Genomic DNA, 19095 nt, shown 5'->3' on the forward strand with positions numbered 1-19095 from the left:
AAAATTTGCTACCTAAACCTAATAAAAAATAGAATACATGGTATGCCATTTGAAATATGCCTTATATTAATGTTTGAATAAGTCATTACTGAATCGTCTCATTTTGAACACCCAGAAGAGTTCTCAATGGTTATCAAAAATTCATCAGTAGGAACCTCCGTTCTTCTAGTATTGAAAAAATTCTACTTGAAAATAATCCTGGGGTAGACATCTAGCGGTAGTTTGTTGTAATTCGCACAAAAGCGGATAAGAAGGTATCTATACTTAATTCTCTACTTGTAGAAAATTATTCGTATCCATGTAGAGATCTATCTCTACATGGATACGAATAGTTTCCTACAATTCTAATGGTGGGTAGGAATCGCCTTGTTTATTGATCAAAATGATGTAATCCACTGAAGAGTTGATAGATGTCACTGTATGACCATTTCAAAAATAGGATTAACGTTGAAATTGAACAACTATTCTTTTAATTTTATTGATCATGATCCATTTTCAGCAATATACCAAACTTTCAAAATTTCGTTTTAGAAATTGATCACAATTGATAAAGTTCAAACAACCTAAATATAAAATATTAGCATAGTATTTTACCAACTGATTTTACATCACGTAACAAGATACATTTATTATAACACAGAACAATAATGTATATAAAAGAAACATATAAAGAAAGTTATCATCACCCACATAAACTTATGTTTGTAATTGATAATTATCAATTACTTCCAATTTCAGTCATCTTCAAAGTTTTCTGCAACCTGAAAAAAAAAATGTAGGTATAGGAAAATTGCATTTTTAGGTATTAATCAGTTTTTTGTTTATAATTGTGAATATAAAAACTACAATGTTAAAAAAAGTAATTCCGATACCGGGAATCGAACCCGAGCCTCCTGGGTGAAAGCCAGGTATCCTAGCCACTAGACCATATCGGATGTTGGTATTAGGGGAGTGTTATTTAACATCGGAATGAAGATTTATACAAGCGGAAGAATTTACTATGAAAGGTGTTTATATACGCATAATATCTTTCAGTTTATATTGAAATAAATAGATAATTTGTGAAACTTGAACTTGAGCAACAAATAATCAAATTATTCTATACCTATAGTAAAATAAATCTCATAGAAGCACTTTATATTCAGAACAATAGTATCAGCTGCATCAAACTTCAAGCAAAACCAGTTCATAATCATCTTCTCTGTATTTAGGAAAATTTATAGTCATAAACCATACCCACCTAAACCCACCGATCAGGTCAAATCAATCAAATATCAAGGTTATATCGTATGAACTCTCTCGCAGTTCAGCTGCTGAATGTTTATCAATAAATTGATTCCAGAATATGACACTTTGTTTTGAAGATAATATAGGTAAGATTTGAGCACCTGAAAAATCTCGCAGGGAGACCTAGCTAGGAGAAGCTGTGATCAATAAATCAAACGTTATTCTTATTTTCAGAAATCAAAGCATATAAGAGTTAGGTAGGCTGAGGTTACTTTCAAGGTACTTTTGGAATTAATTTTGGTAATCTATTCAAGTAGAAAATGAAAACAAAGACTTTGTAGGGAATCTCGATTCCTACGAAAATATTCCGAGAACTGAAGAATTCGGTGAACAAACTTAAGATTATCAACCCTAAGGTATCCGTAGAAAGGCTTTGGTAAAGGTCGAATGGAAAACTGCCTGAATGTCCATAAAACTCGGCATTTCAGGGCGAATAATTCAATTAAGTTCAGACCAGTCTACAACTACAACATATGTTCAACACTTGCACCGACAACGAAAGATTAAAGTTTTTCACATCTGTTCCCGAGACCGAAGGAAAAAGTACCTGCAACGACCCAAGTGACCCTAAGAATCGATTAGACAAATTATCATCTTCTTCAAACTCTTTTAGTGGGTTGGAAATAAATTGAATAAGTGTTTTTATCCCGTTCTTTTAAATAAAAGAACGGGATATTTAGGGAAATCCCTAAATTGTCCTTGGCCGTGAACTACTTTAGTCACAGTATAAGGACCACAACCCACAACTTGAATACAGCAACTGGTTGAAATCCATAAAAATCAGAGCTAAGATTTGGCGATTCTTGCAACTAAAACCAAGGACTTACGTGTAGTGTAATAAGTTTCTTGTCTTCGGTACTCTCAGTAGTGCCCCTTCTTGAGTCCACCTTCTTTTCTACTGCAGCCTCTACAACAGTCCCTTCCTCACTAATTATTATATCCTCATTGATTTCCTTAACGCGTTCTTTGACAGATTCCCTGGATTTACTGGTCCTTCGGCTGTCACTAACTCGGAAAGATTCTTGACTTCCCACCAGGGTCTGTACGGACAACAGCAATTCTTTGTTCACTCTTTCAACGTTTTCTTCAGCGTCCATCAAGAAACCGCTGCCACTCTCTTCAGTACTGGAAACTTCGTCGAGTCTGCCAAAGCTTATCTCTCCTTTCACGTCGCTCCAGAAGGTCACCCTGGAGTCTTTCCAGTCTATGAGCTTCTTCATGAGGATATCGTAATCGGGATTACTGTCGTTGCAAGACACCACTAGTTCGATGTAAGGGTTGATCAGCTCGATTCCTGAAGGGAAGAAAGCCTTTTTATAGGGAGGATTCAAGACATATAGCCTTTTATATACTAACTGACAAAGAAACACCCAGAAGGAGCTGTTAGAATTTCATACCATGTATAGCAAGGAGTAAATGATTGAATTGGAAAAAAAAGTGAAGTTTTTTCCATGTAAACAATTTCTGTTAATCAAATATTGTAGTCGTTTTTTGCGAGTTTTTCAAATTTTACAACAAACCAGCTGTTCGATGTTTAGTTGTTGTTAAAATGCCAAGAGCACGTGCACGCGGAATTTACGGCCAGCTAAGTGAGTTTGAAAGAGGTCGAATTATTGGTGTACGGAAGGCGGGGTTGTCATTTCGAGACAGAACAGAAATCCAACTGCTGTTATGAGATGTTGTCAAGCGTCGTTTGATAATGCCCATAATCGAAGAAGAGTAGGCACCGGATGTCGAAGGGGCACAAATGAAGTTCAAGATCGATGTCTAAGACTTATGGCCATTAGAGACCGATTTGCGATAACTCGATCTTTGGCTGATGAGTGGTTAGGAGAACAAGGCCATCCTGTAACTGTCCGAATGGTTTACCGCCGGATAAGGTCTTTTGGACTGCAGCATTTTCGACCCCATCTTATGTAACCTCTGACTGTTGAGCATCGCCGGTAACGATTATAGTGGTGCAGAGAACGTCAACATTGGAATGCGGAATGGCATCAGGTCGTCTTTTCTGATAAATCTCGATTCTCCTTGGGTTCACAGGATGACAGAAGAAGGGTTAGACGATGTCGGGGAGAAAGACGTGAATATCAGTTTGATGTTGAGCGTCATGTACACCGGACAGTAGGCATTATGGTATGGGATGCTATTGCACATGTAAGTGGGTCACCTTTAGTCTTTATCCGAGGTGACATGACAGCGCTGCGTTAACTACTGGGTGTTGCAGTTTCTTTGTCAGTATATTTTAGTTCTCCTCATAGATCGCTCTATCATTTCGTCAAAATGTTTGAAATTTCAGAATTTCGATCCGAGAATGGTCTCAAACGATAAGGTTCAATTCACTGGTGAGTTATCTGGCCGTAAACACGATAACTAAGGAACTAAACCTAGAAACATGAAATTTTCAGATTTGAATCTTGAATAACGAGGTTAAATGGGCATAATACAAGATGACCATGAGAAACATTTTTTGAATGGGACGGTACTGAGAAACGGTTAGTCATGGCGTGGTGGGGGGCGTTCATTTGCCTTCCAAAGAACGACCATTTTGGTTCTCAGTCACAATAGACCAGTGGACGATATATGATATCTATGTTAGACATGGTAACTCAGTGGTAGTAGCATTTTGTGATCATTTCAACATTGGCCGACATGACATAGCCCCTAGTCAACCTACCATTATGAATTGGGTTAAAAATATTCGAAGTACGGGCAACAAAATAAAGAAAAATTACCAGAAAGCAGAGAGCCAAACAGATGTATTGCCTTGTTCTGACTCCGTATTCATAAGACAAAATTCAGTATATGTACCTATGTAGTAATATTTCCTCAATATACGCAAGATCTCGAAATTCTACTACTGAAATTTTCATTTTCCCTCAATATGAAAAAAATTAAAACAAATTCATTGAAGTGGATGGACAATTCCTCACCAATTGAAATGGCAGCATAGTTTCTAGTACTTTCTGCTTCGCTGATATGGTTGCTTTCGTTGAACAATTTCAAAGCAATCCTCAGAAGCGGTGTAGAACTTTGTGGAGTTCCTTCTCTGAGGTAATACTCCCCAAGGTACTTATAAGACTGTGCCACATAATAGGTGAGCTGATTTTTCATCGCGTAGGTCTTCAAATCGTGGAGCATTTCAAGTGCCGAAGATAGGATTCCGTGCCTGAAAGAACAACAATCAAAAAGTTGGAGTAAGAAGAGAGAAACTCCAAATTTTATGCAATAGTTTACTGTTTACTCCTTTCGAATTGAATATCCTAATAATATTTCGGAAACACATGCGATGTATGACAATTGATAATGGTTTTTTTGTACTCTGTTCACGTAATAGCTCTTCTAGTTACTAGAATCACAGAAAATCCAAGACGGCGTTTTTCAACCAATCAATCTACTACACAACTACACATTCCAAAACGTTACCTAACAGCGAAATCTTCAGGTATTTTCAGAAATTTACACACAACCCTAGGGATTCACGGCTCGGCTTGATTTTCACGCTTATTATTATTATTATATGACCTGGGTCGTTTAGGTTCAGTAAGCCTTCCGGAAACTGCGACCATGCAGATCTTTTGTTCTCTACCCTACTCATTCATAGAAACCCAAGGAGGTCGTCAATGACATTAATAAAACTGACAACCTCCTTAGGGGCCTTGGCCGTTACCTCTCTGGTATCCAGGACCGGCTTACTCATGTCTTAGGCCAGCCAACTCCGGACACTTGCATACCAAGTGTTCAGCTGTTTCTGGTTCCGATCCACAGAGCCTTCAAATCTCGTCTGCTGACTTTCCCATACGGTACAAATGATGTTTGTATCGACAGTGCCCCGTCAGCAGTCCCACCATCACCCGAAGCTCGGCTCTTGACAGCTTCAGGAGCTTTTTGGCGTAGGTAGGTGAAATCGTCACAAATTCCTTTGCCTGAACAAGTCTAGAAGTGTTGGTCCAGTGGATTGTCCTGCTGTTCAACTCCCATAGCTGTACCGCAGCTTTATATTGGTCTTTTCCTAGCCCAAAGAAAGGCTCAGGTCCAGCAGGTGTTAACCTTGTTGAATTTTTGGCAAGTTCATCAGCTTTTTCATTTTCTTCAACCCCACAGTGCTCTGGCACCCATGGTAGAGTCACCTTATTTCCTCTGGCCAGTTGCTTTATGGTGTTACGGCACTTCAAGTCAGCAGAGATCCCTGGCAACACGATTCCAGGGATCTCAGCGTGGTTGGGCTGTCTGTGGTGATGTAGATATGCGTCCATATATCCCAATGCCGGTGCCTTTCTCTGATTTTGATCCATCTATGAACTATATGGATGACTTTTTTTCCAGACGATTTACGAGACTTATTGCACATTGGACGGTCATTTATAACCGTTTCAAAGGGCGTTTCAAAATCGTAGGTGGTTGGCATAACATTTTTATTTTGAATCTAATTGATTCAGTATCCTCATATGTCCAACCCAGTTTCCAGGAAGGAGTTTTCCATCAAGGGAAATCCTTATTGCTTCCAGCAGGCTACATTTCCTCGCATGTAGATGTAAGGGACGCAAGTCTAGTATGACCTCCAGCGCTGCTGTGGGAGCTGTGCGCATAGCTCCTGTGACACCAATGCACGCCAGCCTTTGCAGTTTCTGCAACCGGCTACGTGTGGTGGCATCCTCGGTTTTTGTCTACCATACTAAATATGCATAGGTGACAATAGGGCGTACCACCGCTGTGTATAACCACAGTACCATTTTCGGTTTCACTCCCCATTCTTTCCAAAGAGTCTTTTCACGCTACTTGGCTTGAGCTTGACTTGATTTCTAGTCAAGCTCTATGGGTGGGTATTCGGATTGGATCTTGAGTGATTTCATAGGAGTTTAAGGTTTTTCAGATAAACGTCAGCTATTCCAAGTAGGTATACAGTGCGGATTGAGCATTCATGAACTGGAAGTTGGAACTCTTGGAAAGATAATAACGAAAATAAAGTAGTAATAACGGAAAAAACAAAATCTTTGGTGATATCGAAAGATCCCATTAGGTGTAGGTTGGTGGTGGACAATAAGATCATAGAGCAGGTAATGAACATCAAGTACCTAGGTGTAGAAATAACGAGCGATGGAAATAACTATAAAGAAGTCAGGCAACAGGTTATGAAAGGAGCACGCATATCTGGATATCTGAGAGACGTAACATGAAAAAATAAATACCTCAGGACAGAGAGCAAAGTTTAGATCTATAAAACGATGGTAAGGCCCGTATTGACTTACGCTGCGGAGACACGAGCTGACACGAGTAGGACTAAACAACTATTACGTACGGCCGAAATGAGTACACTGAGGAATATAGTTGGAAAAACCAGAAGAGATCGCATAAGGAACTCGGCGATAAGGGAAGAATGTGGAGTGGTGGACATCGGGAAATTCTTCAGGAAGAGACGCAGAGAATGGAATGATCATGTTGGTAGAGCGGACTATGAAAGACTTATAAAGATAGCACGAGATTGAAAACCCACTGGAAGGAGAGACATAGGAAGACCAAGAAAAAGGTGACTGGAGAGCTGGGTATCCACCTCGGTAGAGACACCGTGAAGAAGAACAGGTTACGACCTAAACAAAAGAGGAAGAAGAAGAACGTAGTGTGAAGGGCTAATGTTTCTAAAGCCACAACCATTTCCACAGTATTTTTTCCTTGAATTTATTTCAAATATTTATTGTTGAAACGAAAGCGTTATCTTACTTTAGATATGCTATAGCTAGATGAGACATAGCTTCACATTTCCAGCGGGGTTCTTCGTGGACACTCTGGATGGAAAGGGCTTTTTGGAAAGACGAGATCGCACTCTGGGTATCATGAATCAACTGCTCACATTGACCTTCGGTAATATAGGCTTCAGTCTCGCCAGCATAGTGACAACCTGGAAGTGGATAAACTATGGATAATCTGTGGAAATCTGTGTGCATATAAATAATAACAATTCCAAGCTTCGTGCAGAATTTTGCTTTGAAAGCTGCATCAGAACCATAGAAAATTCAAACAGAATATCGAAAAAACAATAAGAAAAGCACTGAAGTAAAGTCAGGGGCTTTCGAGATCAATAAATGACATCTTATATACAGGCTGTTCAACCATTGACGCGACGCTCTATTAGTAAACATTAGTATTAGAGCTACATTCTCAAATTGTTTGGAAATACACAGGATGTACAAAAAAATGGAACACCCTGTTTTTGAGATTGCATGGAATAAATGACCCCAAGTTTGTTTGAAGTTCCATATGCTTGAAAGTTGACTCCGAAATGAATGAATTCCCTTAAATGAGATTTTGACTAGAAGAACGGAGGTAAGTGGGTACTGACTTTTGATAATCATTGAGAACTCTACTGGGTGTTCAAAATGAGAAGATCAAACGTTAATATCGGGTTTTTTCCAAATGCACACCCAGTATTTAATTTTTCTAATTAGATTAGGTAGAAAATCTTCGGAAAATTCTCTTTCAAATGGGAAAATAAAATGTAGAGTATGCAATTTGATATAAGCCAGATATGAACGTCATCAAGGAATCATCTCATTCTGAACTGATGATTAGCGCAAAATTTCATGTTGCATCGAAAATTGCAAGACAATATCGAAAAAACCTAATATTTCAGTGACATCACATCATACTGAGTTGAAACTTTTCATCAAGTAGGTAAATCTTAAATAATAATTTCGTGTTGGTCGCCTCATCACAATCATAGAAAATTCAAGCCCTGACATGAAGTCAGAAGTTTTTGTTTTGAGCGCTCAAAAGCCTCTGAATTTACGTCAGTGCTCTAGGATACAAATATTGAGCAGGATAAATGAGGAAAACATTTTTTTAGGGCTCAGAAGCCCTCGACTTTATATCATTACCTTCCCCATTCATTTATCCTATGTAATATTTCTATCCAATTGCAAAATATGAATGATTATAATAACCATCCAAAGCGGCTTTTCTGGCTGTTTTACAGAGCTTGATGGCCAGGTGGGTGTCACTTTTCATGCATTTCCTTGCTTGATTCAAAATAACCTTGTAGAGCAGAATAGAGACCTCCGTGAAGACTGTATTTTGGTGTGACTTGTAGATGCCTTTCGCACTCCAGGGATTTCCCACGGATATACTACGTGCGATATTCAGATGTTCTAGAGCAGCATCCACATCTGTAACTGGATTTATAATTTGATATGAAGCACTCGTACTCTCCCTTATAGATACTATGACATTTTTGTCATAGGGAAATTAATGTACCCCTTTCTATAGCAAGGACTATGAGTGATAATAAGATAATCGGAAAAAATTTTAATATCATCTTCACTTGTGATAGACTTTGACGTGTTTTTTCAAAGGACAGTACAACTTATATGCACTAGTTTTTAGGTTTGTGCTCTTGAAATTGTGTTAGCAAGGACAAATTTTAGGCAGATTGTTTGTACTATAATTTCAGTGCTTTTAAAAATCGCTAAATACCAAAAACAATGAAAATGAACAGACAAAATGAATCATTGACGAATTACTTTAATGTCATATAGATGGTGTTTTTTTTTTAGAGCTATAGAACTTTAAATTGCAATAAAACAACGATGGATTATTGGATTGACATGAATATTATTTATCCGCAAGATAATCCTGTGGCATTTTAAATATGATTTCTGGCATATGACCGCCACGGCTGGCTCGGATGTAGTCCAATCTGGACTTCCAATTTTCGATGACTTTTTCCAACATTTGTGGCCGTATATCGGCAATAACACGACGAATGTTGTCTTCCAAATGGTCAAGGGCTTTACATAGCCCCACAGAAAGTAGTCTAGTGGTGTTAAATCGCAAGATCTTGGAGGCCAATTCACAGAGGTCCAAAACGTGAAATTAGGCGGTCACCAAACGTGTCTTTCAATAAATCGATTGTGGCACGAGCTGTGTGACATGTTGCGCCGTCTTGTTGGAACCACAGCTCCTGGACATCATGGTTGTTCAATTCAGGAATGAAAAAATTAGTAATCATGGCTCTATACCGATCACCATTGACTGTAACGTTCTGGCCATCATCGTTTTTGAAGAAGTACGGACCAATGATTCCATCAGCCCATAAAGCGCACCAAACAGTCAGTTTTTCTGGATGTAACGGTGTTTCGACATACACTCGAGGATCAGCTTCACTCCAAATGCGGCAGTTTTGTTTGTTGACTTAGCCATTCAATCAGAAGTGCGCTTCATCGCTAAACAAAATAAAATGGACGTAGTGCGCGATACGTATTCCGCACAGAACCAGTATTTTCGAAATAAAATTGCACTATTTGCAAGCGTTGTTCAGGCGTGAGTCTATTCATGATGAATTGCCAAACCAAACTGAGAATAAATCACTTGACAGCTGTGGAATCGGTCGCCATCTTGAACAGTAATGCCAACTTTAAGTTATATACCTCGAAAAAAAAACACCCGTTATATGCACTAGTTTTTAGGTTTCTACCCTTGAAATTGTTTTTGCAAGAACAAATATTAGGCAGATTGTTTGTTCTATATTTTAATTGCTTTTAAAAATCGCTCTATACAAACAATGGAAATGAACAGACGAAATGAATCATTGACGAATTAACTTAATGTCATTCAGTTTGTCAGCGGTTCATTCTGTCCTTTCAACTCAATTGGAGGTGTTTTGCGATAGCGGCTAACTTAACTTTTCAATTTAATGTTTTAAAAATGAGAAGGTATTTATATTTTTAGCGACTCAGATGCTTACTCTTCTCTAGAAGAAATTTTCCAAGGGCATATCTTGCTATAGAATGGTACATTCCCCCATCTTTCTTGTAGTCTTTGCAGATGTTTATTGCTTGATCTAAAAGTTGATGTCCAAGCCACCACCAATCTTCTTCACCAGTAGCATACTCCACCGCAAGTTTCAGGATCTCTTTAGCTTCATTGGAAATATTGTCTGAAATCGATAAGATAGCTACATAACTAACAAAGAAAATTTGTATTAAATTTGATTTGTACAGCAACTCTGTATAATCTAGAAGATTTTAATTCAGATTTCCGGATTCGAATCCTAATGGAAGAAACAATTATGTATGACGAATTTTTCAAATTTCATGAACCATACAAGCTTAATAAACGGAATTATATACTTAAGTCCTTAGAACAAATAAAATTGAAATTTTTACCAATATTTGTTGTCAAAAAATTTCGATTTTTCACTTACCAGCCAAATGAGCTTTTTCGGCAGTAGCAAGACCATCTCTCAAGTGATAAAGAATATCCATATTATGGATGAGTCTGGGTCTGAGCCAAATATTGGTATCTGGGCCATAGAAATTTCTCACGTATTCTTGATAATCGATCAGTTGTTTCATGTATTCTGCTGTGTGTTTGTAACCGTCTTGGTCGATTGCCCTTATAAGTGCCTCATGAGGTGGAAGGTGATACCTGCAAGTTACAAATACGAAAAGCAGAGTAGGCAGAAAACGCAAACGAACGAATTATCTTTTTCTTTCAGTAGGTAACCATGTGTCTTCATTGGCGAGATTTTTTTGGAGTTTTCTTTACCTGATAACTTCTTCACGGGACAAAACTGGCAACTGATTTCGCATTCTGTTATTGCGCTCCTGTTTCAATTTTTTCATAGCGGCCATTCTTTTGCCTTGGCATAGTTTCATTAATTCGTTCATTTTATTTATTTTTTTCAAAACACAAATTATTAATATGAATTTATCTTTGACAATTGACACTGACATTCAGAAAGTATTTTTCAGTTATTTCATAAATTCCATAATTTGATCAGCAATAATATTTATAAAAAGTCATTTTACAAAATGAATTCAACCAAGAAGTGGAAACTTAACTAATTCCATCTCTGCGGAGTATAAAATATTAATTTTATCAGGGTTGCTGTTTATTATTCGTTATAGTAAACTAAAATTGAATACTTCACTTCATTCTGTAATCTCAAAACAAAAAAAGAAAATAATTAATCCTTAAACCATAAAAAGGCTGTCACTTTTATATATTGCATTTGCATGAATAGGCGGGGAAACCCCTTTGAGTGTATTTTCTTCATTACGGCACTGTCTTTTGTGTTGCATACCATACAAAGACTACGAATTCTTCTATGTTCTTCCATCCGGTAGGTGAATCATGCTCTTGTCATGTCAAATCCGTTGCCATGTTGTCATGATTTATTTTTTGTATTGGAACTTGCTACATTCTTACGATGTACATTCATGATGAAAAAAATTCAGTAAAAAATAGAGAAGCTTCACCCAACTTTTACTGTTCTAAAATAAAGTGAAATTTCCTTTTCTTCAATGACAATTTCGTGAAATTCTTTCCATCATCTTTTTATAACTCTTTGATAACTTCAATGCATTACTTTTGAATTGTTAATTTCTAGGATTCCAATATTTATTCCAGAATACAACTGAATAGAATTGAAGGTATTGTGACTTTCTTATAATTCCATTTAAGCGATTTTCACAGTACCTAATTCGAAATATACTCAAGAGTCAAGGTGGATGCGCTTGGTGAATATCCAATAGACGTAATATTTGGTACTTATAAATATATTGAATTAAATAAAATTTATATGTACTTATGACGAATATTTCTCTTCTTGGCTTGGAAATGAAAAAAATTTAAGAGTCATTTTTGCACACAGAAAATACTTGTGGGAAATAGGAATTACTGTTAAAACTCGGCAACACTGTAAATTTATTTCTGTTTACTTCTTTTAAAAGTTCACCCGTGAAGAAATTCTTATGTTTATTTTTTAGTAGATCCTGTGTGTATGTTTGACTGACAAGGTGAAAATGTTCAAAATAGCAAAAAATATAGATATTGCAATACGATTGTGACATTCATACTTGTGTTGTAAAAATGAGGTTTTAAACCTAACCTATCTTGTGAAGTTCTGATAAACTTACCACATACACATTCAAGAATTTGAAAAGTGATAAGTAATAACAGATTTGTTGATTGATACCAGATATCAAAATGTGATATAAAATGGCCGGTCAAAATGGTTCTAAGGAAAAAATCATTAAAGAAGGTTATATGATCAAGAGATCTCAAAATAAAAATTTTTACACACTAGTGAATTACAAAAAAAGATGGTTTGTTTTGACGAAGACCTATCTCATTTATTATGACAATAATGAGGCGGTGAGTAAAAAAAATCTATTTTATTATTTAATTGTATTGTGGAAGTGGATGATTTATTTTTGTTTGAATGCTTCAAATTTTTTTTTCATTGATTTCCTTTCATGATTCATATAATAATCTCTGCACACTGCAGATAAAACCTAAGTTGTGGTATATCAGTTTTAGATTACAATATCAAGAATATTTCATTAATTATTGTCGTTCATGAAACAAACAGTGTTTTGACTCAATTGAAAAATAATACAAATAATATAAAATGGTTCCTTGATTTATTTGTGTTTTTGTTTCTCTACTCTCTCTAGTATTATTTAATCTACCACAATTTCGAAATGTTTTGTTGAAGTTGAACCAGTTTAGTTGATGAATCATTTTTATGGAATTTGAAGCATGGGCTTTTATGTCCTCTGCTGCACTAAATAGAAGAGTATGCCTTACCAGAAAGGAATTTAAGAACTCATCTTCCATGAGCAATGAATACAGTTATAAGTACATATTGTATCTGCACCAAGATTGGAATTGTTAATTTATTGCTAAACTTTTTCTTGAGAAAATATAAATATTCCATAGTTGTTCAAAGATTTTGAACCATTTCTTGGATCTCATTTGGTTCCATTAAATATTTTGAATTTTTAGCAAATGAAATATTTTGTTTTTAGTTTAATATATTCATTGTCATATCTCATGAGAGATTTTGTTTCAAGAACTCTTTTCTCCATATCGTTGATTGAGAAACTTGTTATATCATTCAAAATTTGGTTGTATGAAGTAACCAAGTTTTTTTTTGTCATAATAATTTTTAGAAGTGGCTGAAATCTATTATTGTCATTGGAAGGACAGGGAAATATCAAATAAAGATTCTGGAGTCATTTATAATGAATATAAAATACTACACTTGTAACTTTGAAGTATGTGGTTTGTTTCAGAATTTATTGAATAAATAATGCATTCATTCAATGAAAATTCCAGAACCTATATTCTGTGAACATTTTTCAGTTGAATTGTAACACAGATTGGAAAAGAATTCAAATGATAAGATTTGAAAATCATCTATTCATATCATATGAAACTTTTATACATTTTTTTATAAGCTCCATTTGGAAATCTATTCATTTAAAGGTATCCAAGGTCAATAGACTGGAAGTTCAGATTTTCTCTTTCCGAAGAAAGGAACATCCCCATCCCTTCTTCCTTTTAATTTGTTATCCAATGTTCATTTTCAGATAGGAAATTGGATGTTGCAAATTATGGTGGATGCGCTACATGCTTAATTGTAAGACTATTGTGGTGGATGCGCCAACATAATTTTCGTTCTATAAAATTTATAATTGTTGAACAAAGGAGATATTCTTTGATAAGAATTACAACCAAATTTTTTATTTTTGTTTGCCTTCTTATCTTTCATGTTTAAATGTGTTTAGGTGGTTTTGTTGTGGAATTAGGTGTTTGAAGATTAAAGTTTTTCATTTATCTTTTGTGAAATGTTTCCTTTATTTTAATGAGGCAGTCTTATAATTTCTCGATTTCTCTTGCCTAATAGATCAATTCTTCAACATCTCGTAATATTTAATCGTGGAAGAATATTAAAATCATCAACGGATTTCATACATGTTTTTATTTTATACTTTGGCACTACCACTATCAACTCTCCTAGATAATGAACTATTAATATGTAGATAGCGAGTAGAGAAAAAGGAATCGAAGACAACATGTGTGAGTAAATTGCACGATTGTTGCATCAGCTGACTCAAGGCACAATGTAGTTTTAATTGGTTCTTCATATTAAACTGATCAATTTCTGTATTCTACATGTACTTCATGGTCACTTGATCAGAGTCTGAACCTTTCTCTCTTCTATGTTGGAATTGATGCGTTACACTTCATGATCACCCAAAGGAGCATCTATGTATTATTAGATCATTGGGTGGAGATTTGCAATTTTGTGTTAGTATTGCTAAGCCATAATATATATTTTAATACAAAAGTCACTGATGAATATAAATTAAAAAAAAATCATTAGATTCAAATAATTTTTATGCAGAAAATAATGTCTCATTCTAATACGTACTTGAATTTTCAAAAACTCAACAATGTGTGAGTTGTATAAGAATGTCATTGTCTTTTGCACTTGTATTAAATACAACTATTTTAAATTAAAAACTATAAAACTCACATTCGTTCGATGTTCTTCAACATCAAGATTTTTTTACCTTGGGATTACTCTTAACGAAAACTCTTTTCAAGAGTCTCAGAAAAATTTTTATGAGCTGAATTATTAATACTGTTAATGAAGAAACGACTACTGTATAGAAAACATATATATCCACCATGTACAACTGATACCATTCCAAATCTGCACCTGCGTTTTTCAGATGACTCCCTCCACCGAATTTTATGATATGTTCTATCCAAAAAGCCGCAGTATCCATTGGTTTCACAGGTTGCTCCCTCATCAGAGCAGACCTTATCTTTGCGATCTGTTGATATCTAAAATTAAAAAATATGAACATCGTATTATGAGTAATTTCAATTATTTCATCTGTGTTGAAAATTTCTTAATTTACTGTCTGTTTCATGTTAATTATCATCTTACTTTGGATTATTCAGCATCTCCTTCAATGTATGCCGGAATAGATCTTCTGTAATGTCCTGTGGATGCAAAATCTTTGCATAACCAGCTACTTGAGCTTCATGCATGTTCATCAGTTGGTCTCCATAAAAGGGTATACCTAGAATCGGTACTCCATGATATATACTTTCTATATTACCACCAAGGCCCCCATGTGATACGAAGAGTTTGATGTTTGGGTGACCTGAAAAAAAATCCTGACTTTGGAAAAGAGAACTAGTAAGAAATTACCGCTTTTGATCCAATTTAACAGTTTTCACCAATGTGTGAAGTTATTCTCAACTTGTTTGTTTGAGGCTTACCTAGAATATCTGCCTGCGGCAACCATGACTTCATCATGATATTTGATGCTACACCTTCATATGCCATCTCAGATTTGATCACTACTCTCATGGGAGAAAGTTCACCCAATACTTTGAATATATCTTTACGTTTCTGTTCCTCCATCATTTCCACCTTCAGATTTGATCCTAAAGAAAATAGAATGGCTCCTTCTTTAGCATCATCCAAGAAGCGTTTGATATCGGCTGGTAGTGGTTTGGTTTCTTGTACATGAAAACCACCGATCTGAATCATGTTCGGCACATATGGTCTTGCAGGCTCTATGCTTACATGTGAATTGGCTAACACAATTGAAACGTTCTTCTGAAGTACTCTTAATGGTGGTGAAGTTGGAAGATATTTATTTAATAGTGCTGGAAATTAAAAATTATTTATCCTTGTGTTAAAGTTGTTGGATTAGTTGCACCATTTATAACTCAAGAATGGCTGGACCCATTTTTATGGTCTTTCATTTGTTGGATTTATCTCCATCCTGAATAGTAGAATAATTATAAAAACATTCACGATAAATGGATAATAAGAACACTATAGAGCAGGTAGGACGTTTTCCCTCAATTCTCACAATTCTTGAAACTAGAAAATTTATCATAAGTATGGTTATCACATGGTTGACACGAGTCAGAAATTTTGCTCTGCATTAGAAGGAATGTGAAAATTTTAGATTGCAAATGTAATGATGGGAGTTTATTGATATTTAATTTTTGGTTATCTGCTCTTCATATTTTTTTGGAATCAATTGTGCCATCGAAATATAAGCCAACTTTCTGGCAAAACAATGCCTGCTTCATCCATTAGTGACTTACATAATTTTTGTTGTTTTATCTCCCTAAGAAAGTTTTAGTTTTTGAAAATGCATAGATATTACCTTTTATTATTAACCTATCATTATAGAGATGAATGAGAAGTGTGTTTAATAATTTAGAAGAGTTCTAGCAAGTAAACGAAGAAAATATTTATATTTTTGTCTATTTGTGTCCTTCATTTCATGTTGATGTTGAAACTGATAACTAAGTATAAATATATTTACCTTGATTGACAGAATCTATCTGATATATAGACATAGCACCTAGCAATAAATTTCCAGTGACTGTGGTCAGCCTTCCAAAAAAATTGTCGGTTGGTATGCTGAATAGCGGATCTTGAGAATAAGGCATCGTAGGATTAGCAACGTAGTTGTTCCATAGACTGAAAGTACCAACGTTGTTGAATATTACGGTTGGTACCCCTAAGTGGTGCCCTATACCTAATATGCCGTCATTGAAAAAGGTCATGAGAATAACCGCATCATATTTTGGCTTCTCTGTTATCAACTTCTGAATGTTGGGTTCTTCCCAGAAGAGTTCGTTTATTGCTGTTGTTAAAGTTACAATGCGCTGCATCATGAAGAAGAGGCTTGATAGCTTGTCGGAATTGTTTAGTTTTTTTTCTGAAAATCAGGGATTGATATAAGGTTGATCTCCAATCGTTTTTCGTCAAATTATAAAAGGTATAAGGTTTGTTCCATAATAATGTTTAATGAATATGCATACATATTTTCCAAAAAAGTAAAATATAAAAAGGTAGTCTAAATGCAATTTGAAGCATATTGGCATCAGTGACGTCCCTTAGAAAAATAATAGAGTTTTCTATTTAGAAGATCATTTTGATGTCAATTATTATTTAATGTTATTGTATTGTTCATATTATTTTGATTATTTACATTCTTACAATCTATTGGAAGTCAATGTTGTATTAAATTTTATTTTCACTTACAGAGTTTGAATTAGATCGGTATCTGTTGTAATAGAATTATTCTTCTTTTCCATATTCTGCTTAATTTTCTGGTTCTCATAAAGCTAAATACACGAAATTTTGACGTGGTTTCAAATTTTGTCATTCTACAATCTACATCTACACAAATGCAAAATTTTATCTCGATCGAATATGTATGCAGTTTTGAAATTAACAAAAAAACAAAATTTCCCCATCAACGAACAAATTCTAGTTTTTTTAGATCTGAAGCTGAAAATTTCAAATTTCTAGGTCTTTCCATTATTCAGTTTGATACGTTTTTAAGGATTTCTAATAGCTAATTAACAATGTTTACTTTTTGAACACTACTTGAAGTGTTTGTTAATGGATCATTTGATGATAACCAATGATTCGCTTTACTTTGTTGGATATCAACTTCTCGTGGCAGATTAACAACCGATAAGGGGAATCTTTATTCTATTTGTGCTGATCAAATGAAAAATTTTGATAAAATTTTCACTAAAAAACTTTCACAATTTACGTAATTCATCAAAAAGACTATTTTTGTGGAAACAAACTATTTTGCTTCTGCACCTTGGTAAACATTGTTGACATAACTATCAACAAATCTTATCGACCACCGTATTTCCTGATACGATTGCGATATACTTTTTTCTCTTTCCAAACAAAAATGACTCCTTAGATAGATGAAAGAGATTATGAAGGGACTTTGAAGGTGATACAAAAAATTTGGATGAACAATAGTTAATTTTTAGTTTAATTAATTGTGTTTCATCGACTGATTTCCGATTTTTGACATAGTAGTATGTTGTATTTACCTTTGTATTCGTGAATAGACTTCAAATGGAGGTGAGTGAGGTTTTCTTGTGGTTCGAACATATAAGGACTAGCTAATGTCACATGATGTCCCCTCTTGATCAATCCTTCAGCCAGCTTTATTGCTAAAATACTGTGACTTTTGGTAGGAGTGCTGAAAATAGATAGAATACGGGCTCCTTCTATCGAACTGACTAGACATAACGTTAAAACTGATAGAATCGAAGAGAACTCCATGATGATATCGCATCGAATTCTCAACACTGACTGAGAGAAGTTGTATTGCTGTAATTCTCATTGCATTAGGGCTGCTACTTTCCTGGCTTGATTTTGTTGTCCAAATATTTTCCTCCCAACCAATAAATACCGTAATTGAAGTCAGCGAACGACTTGGAATTTATCGTAAGAAGATAATTTATATCAGTTGTTATTTCAAAATAAATAAAAGTCGCTTTTTTATTTGGCTCTTTTCGATAATACAGGCTACGATAAATTTTGGTGATCGCTATATTTAAAGTCTTCCTGGTTAATTTTTGGGCGCAGAATCAGAAAAAGCCCTCAGAGTTTGTCATTCAGATCTATTTTTTGATATGCTTCATTTTGCATTTTATTTTTTTATTTTCAAATTGTTTATACAGTGTTGTGCAGATTTTAGTTCAATAACTAACAGAACAATAACGGATAGAACAACTCTTTTAATGAAAAAAGTTCATATAAACATATAACCTAAACAGCTTCGTTTTCGATATACCGGGTGTTGAAGTTTGCAAAAAATCAGTTTTTACTTATAACTCTAGTATTATTACATGCATGGTTCTAATTTTTATGTATGAAAGTTTAGATAATGTGATGTTTCGTATAAGGTAAGTGTCCCCTACCAAAATTATCCAGTGGCGTAGATATAGGGGTGCGATGATCCTTTTCTTATTGAAAATCTACACCACTTCTTTTTGGAAAAAAATATTTCCCTTCTGAAATCAACAGTGCTTCGCTAAAAAAAGTCTCTTGAATTTTTTTCATAGAATGTACCATTTTCGAAATAATCGAGTTCAAATTTTTTCATTGGTGATAATAGGGCATTATAACGCTTTCAGAAGATATTTAATTGAACATTTCATATTTTC

The 19095-nt window shown here is 35.0% G+C and overlaps 3 protein-coding genes and 1 non-coding gene across 6 annotated transcripts in view; 1 reads left to right on the forward strand and 3 right to left on the reverse strand.

Annotated features, from left to right (window-relative positions):
- Positions 1–613: 613 nt before the first annotated feature.
- Positions 614–11026, reverse strand: LOC123684167. The gene is made up of 8 exons (XM_045623324.1): positions 10825–11026; positions 10481–10704; positions 10022–10213; positions 8223–8450; positions 7003–7180; positions 4218–4453; positions 2115–2581; positions 614–761 (listed from the first exon to the last, which is right to left on the reverse strand). Exons 1-8 carry the CDS (start codon positions 11010–11012, stop codon positions 735–737), a joined length of 1740 nt encoding a protein of 579 aa, XP_045479280.1. The 5' UTR covers positions 11013–11026; the 3' UTR covers positions 614–734.
- On the reverse strand, positions 864–935 carry Trnae-uuc. Its single transcript has one exon. It is a non-coding gene; the product is annotated as a tRNA-Glu (tRNA).
- A 950-nt stretch (positions 11027–11976) lies between the features above and the next one.
- Positions 11977–19095, forward strand: part of LOC123683762 (tyrosine-protein kinase Btk29A) — a 63566-nt gene continuing 56447 nt past the window's right edge. For both annotated transcript variants that reach the window (XM_045622643.1, XM_045622644.1), the window contains exon 1: positions 11977–12435. In XM_045622643.1, coding sequence (XP_045478599.1) covers positions 12280–12435 — 156 coding nt within the window. In that variant the 5' untranslated portion in view covers positions 11977–12279. The remainder of the gene's footprint in view (positions 12436–19095) is intronic.
- LOC123683764 (UDP-glycosyltransferase UGT5-like) lies at positions 13466–18301 on the reverse strand. 2 transcript variants are annotated; one of them, XM_045622648.1, is made up of 5 exons: positions 17974–18301; positions 16431–16829; positions 15364–15756; positions 15026–15245; positions 13466–14919 (listed from the first exon to the last, which is right to left on the reverse strand). In XM_045622648.1, exons 1-5 carry the CDS (start codon positions 18206–18208, stop codon positions 14628–14630), a joined length of 1539 nt encoding a protein of 512 aa, XP_045478604.1. In that variant the 5' UTR covers positions 18209–18301; the 3' UTR covers positions 13466–14627. The 2 variants fall into 2 exon arrangements, with proteins under 2 accessions (XP_045478604.1, XP_045478605.1); XM_045622649.1 differs by lacking the exon at positions 17974–18301 and adding an exon at positions 17156–17298.

This window comes from Harmonia axyridis, chromosome 7 (assembly GCF_914767665.1).
Source record: "Harmonia axyridis chromosome 7, icHarAxyr1.1, whole genome shotgun sequence".
In the NCBI taxonomy this organism is placed as follows: Eukaryota; Metazoa; Arthropoda; class Insecta; order Coleoptera; family Coccinellidae; genus Harmonia; species Harmonia axyridis.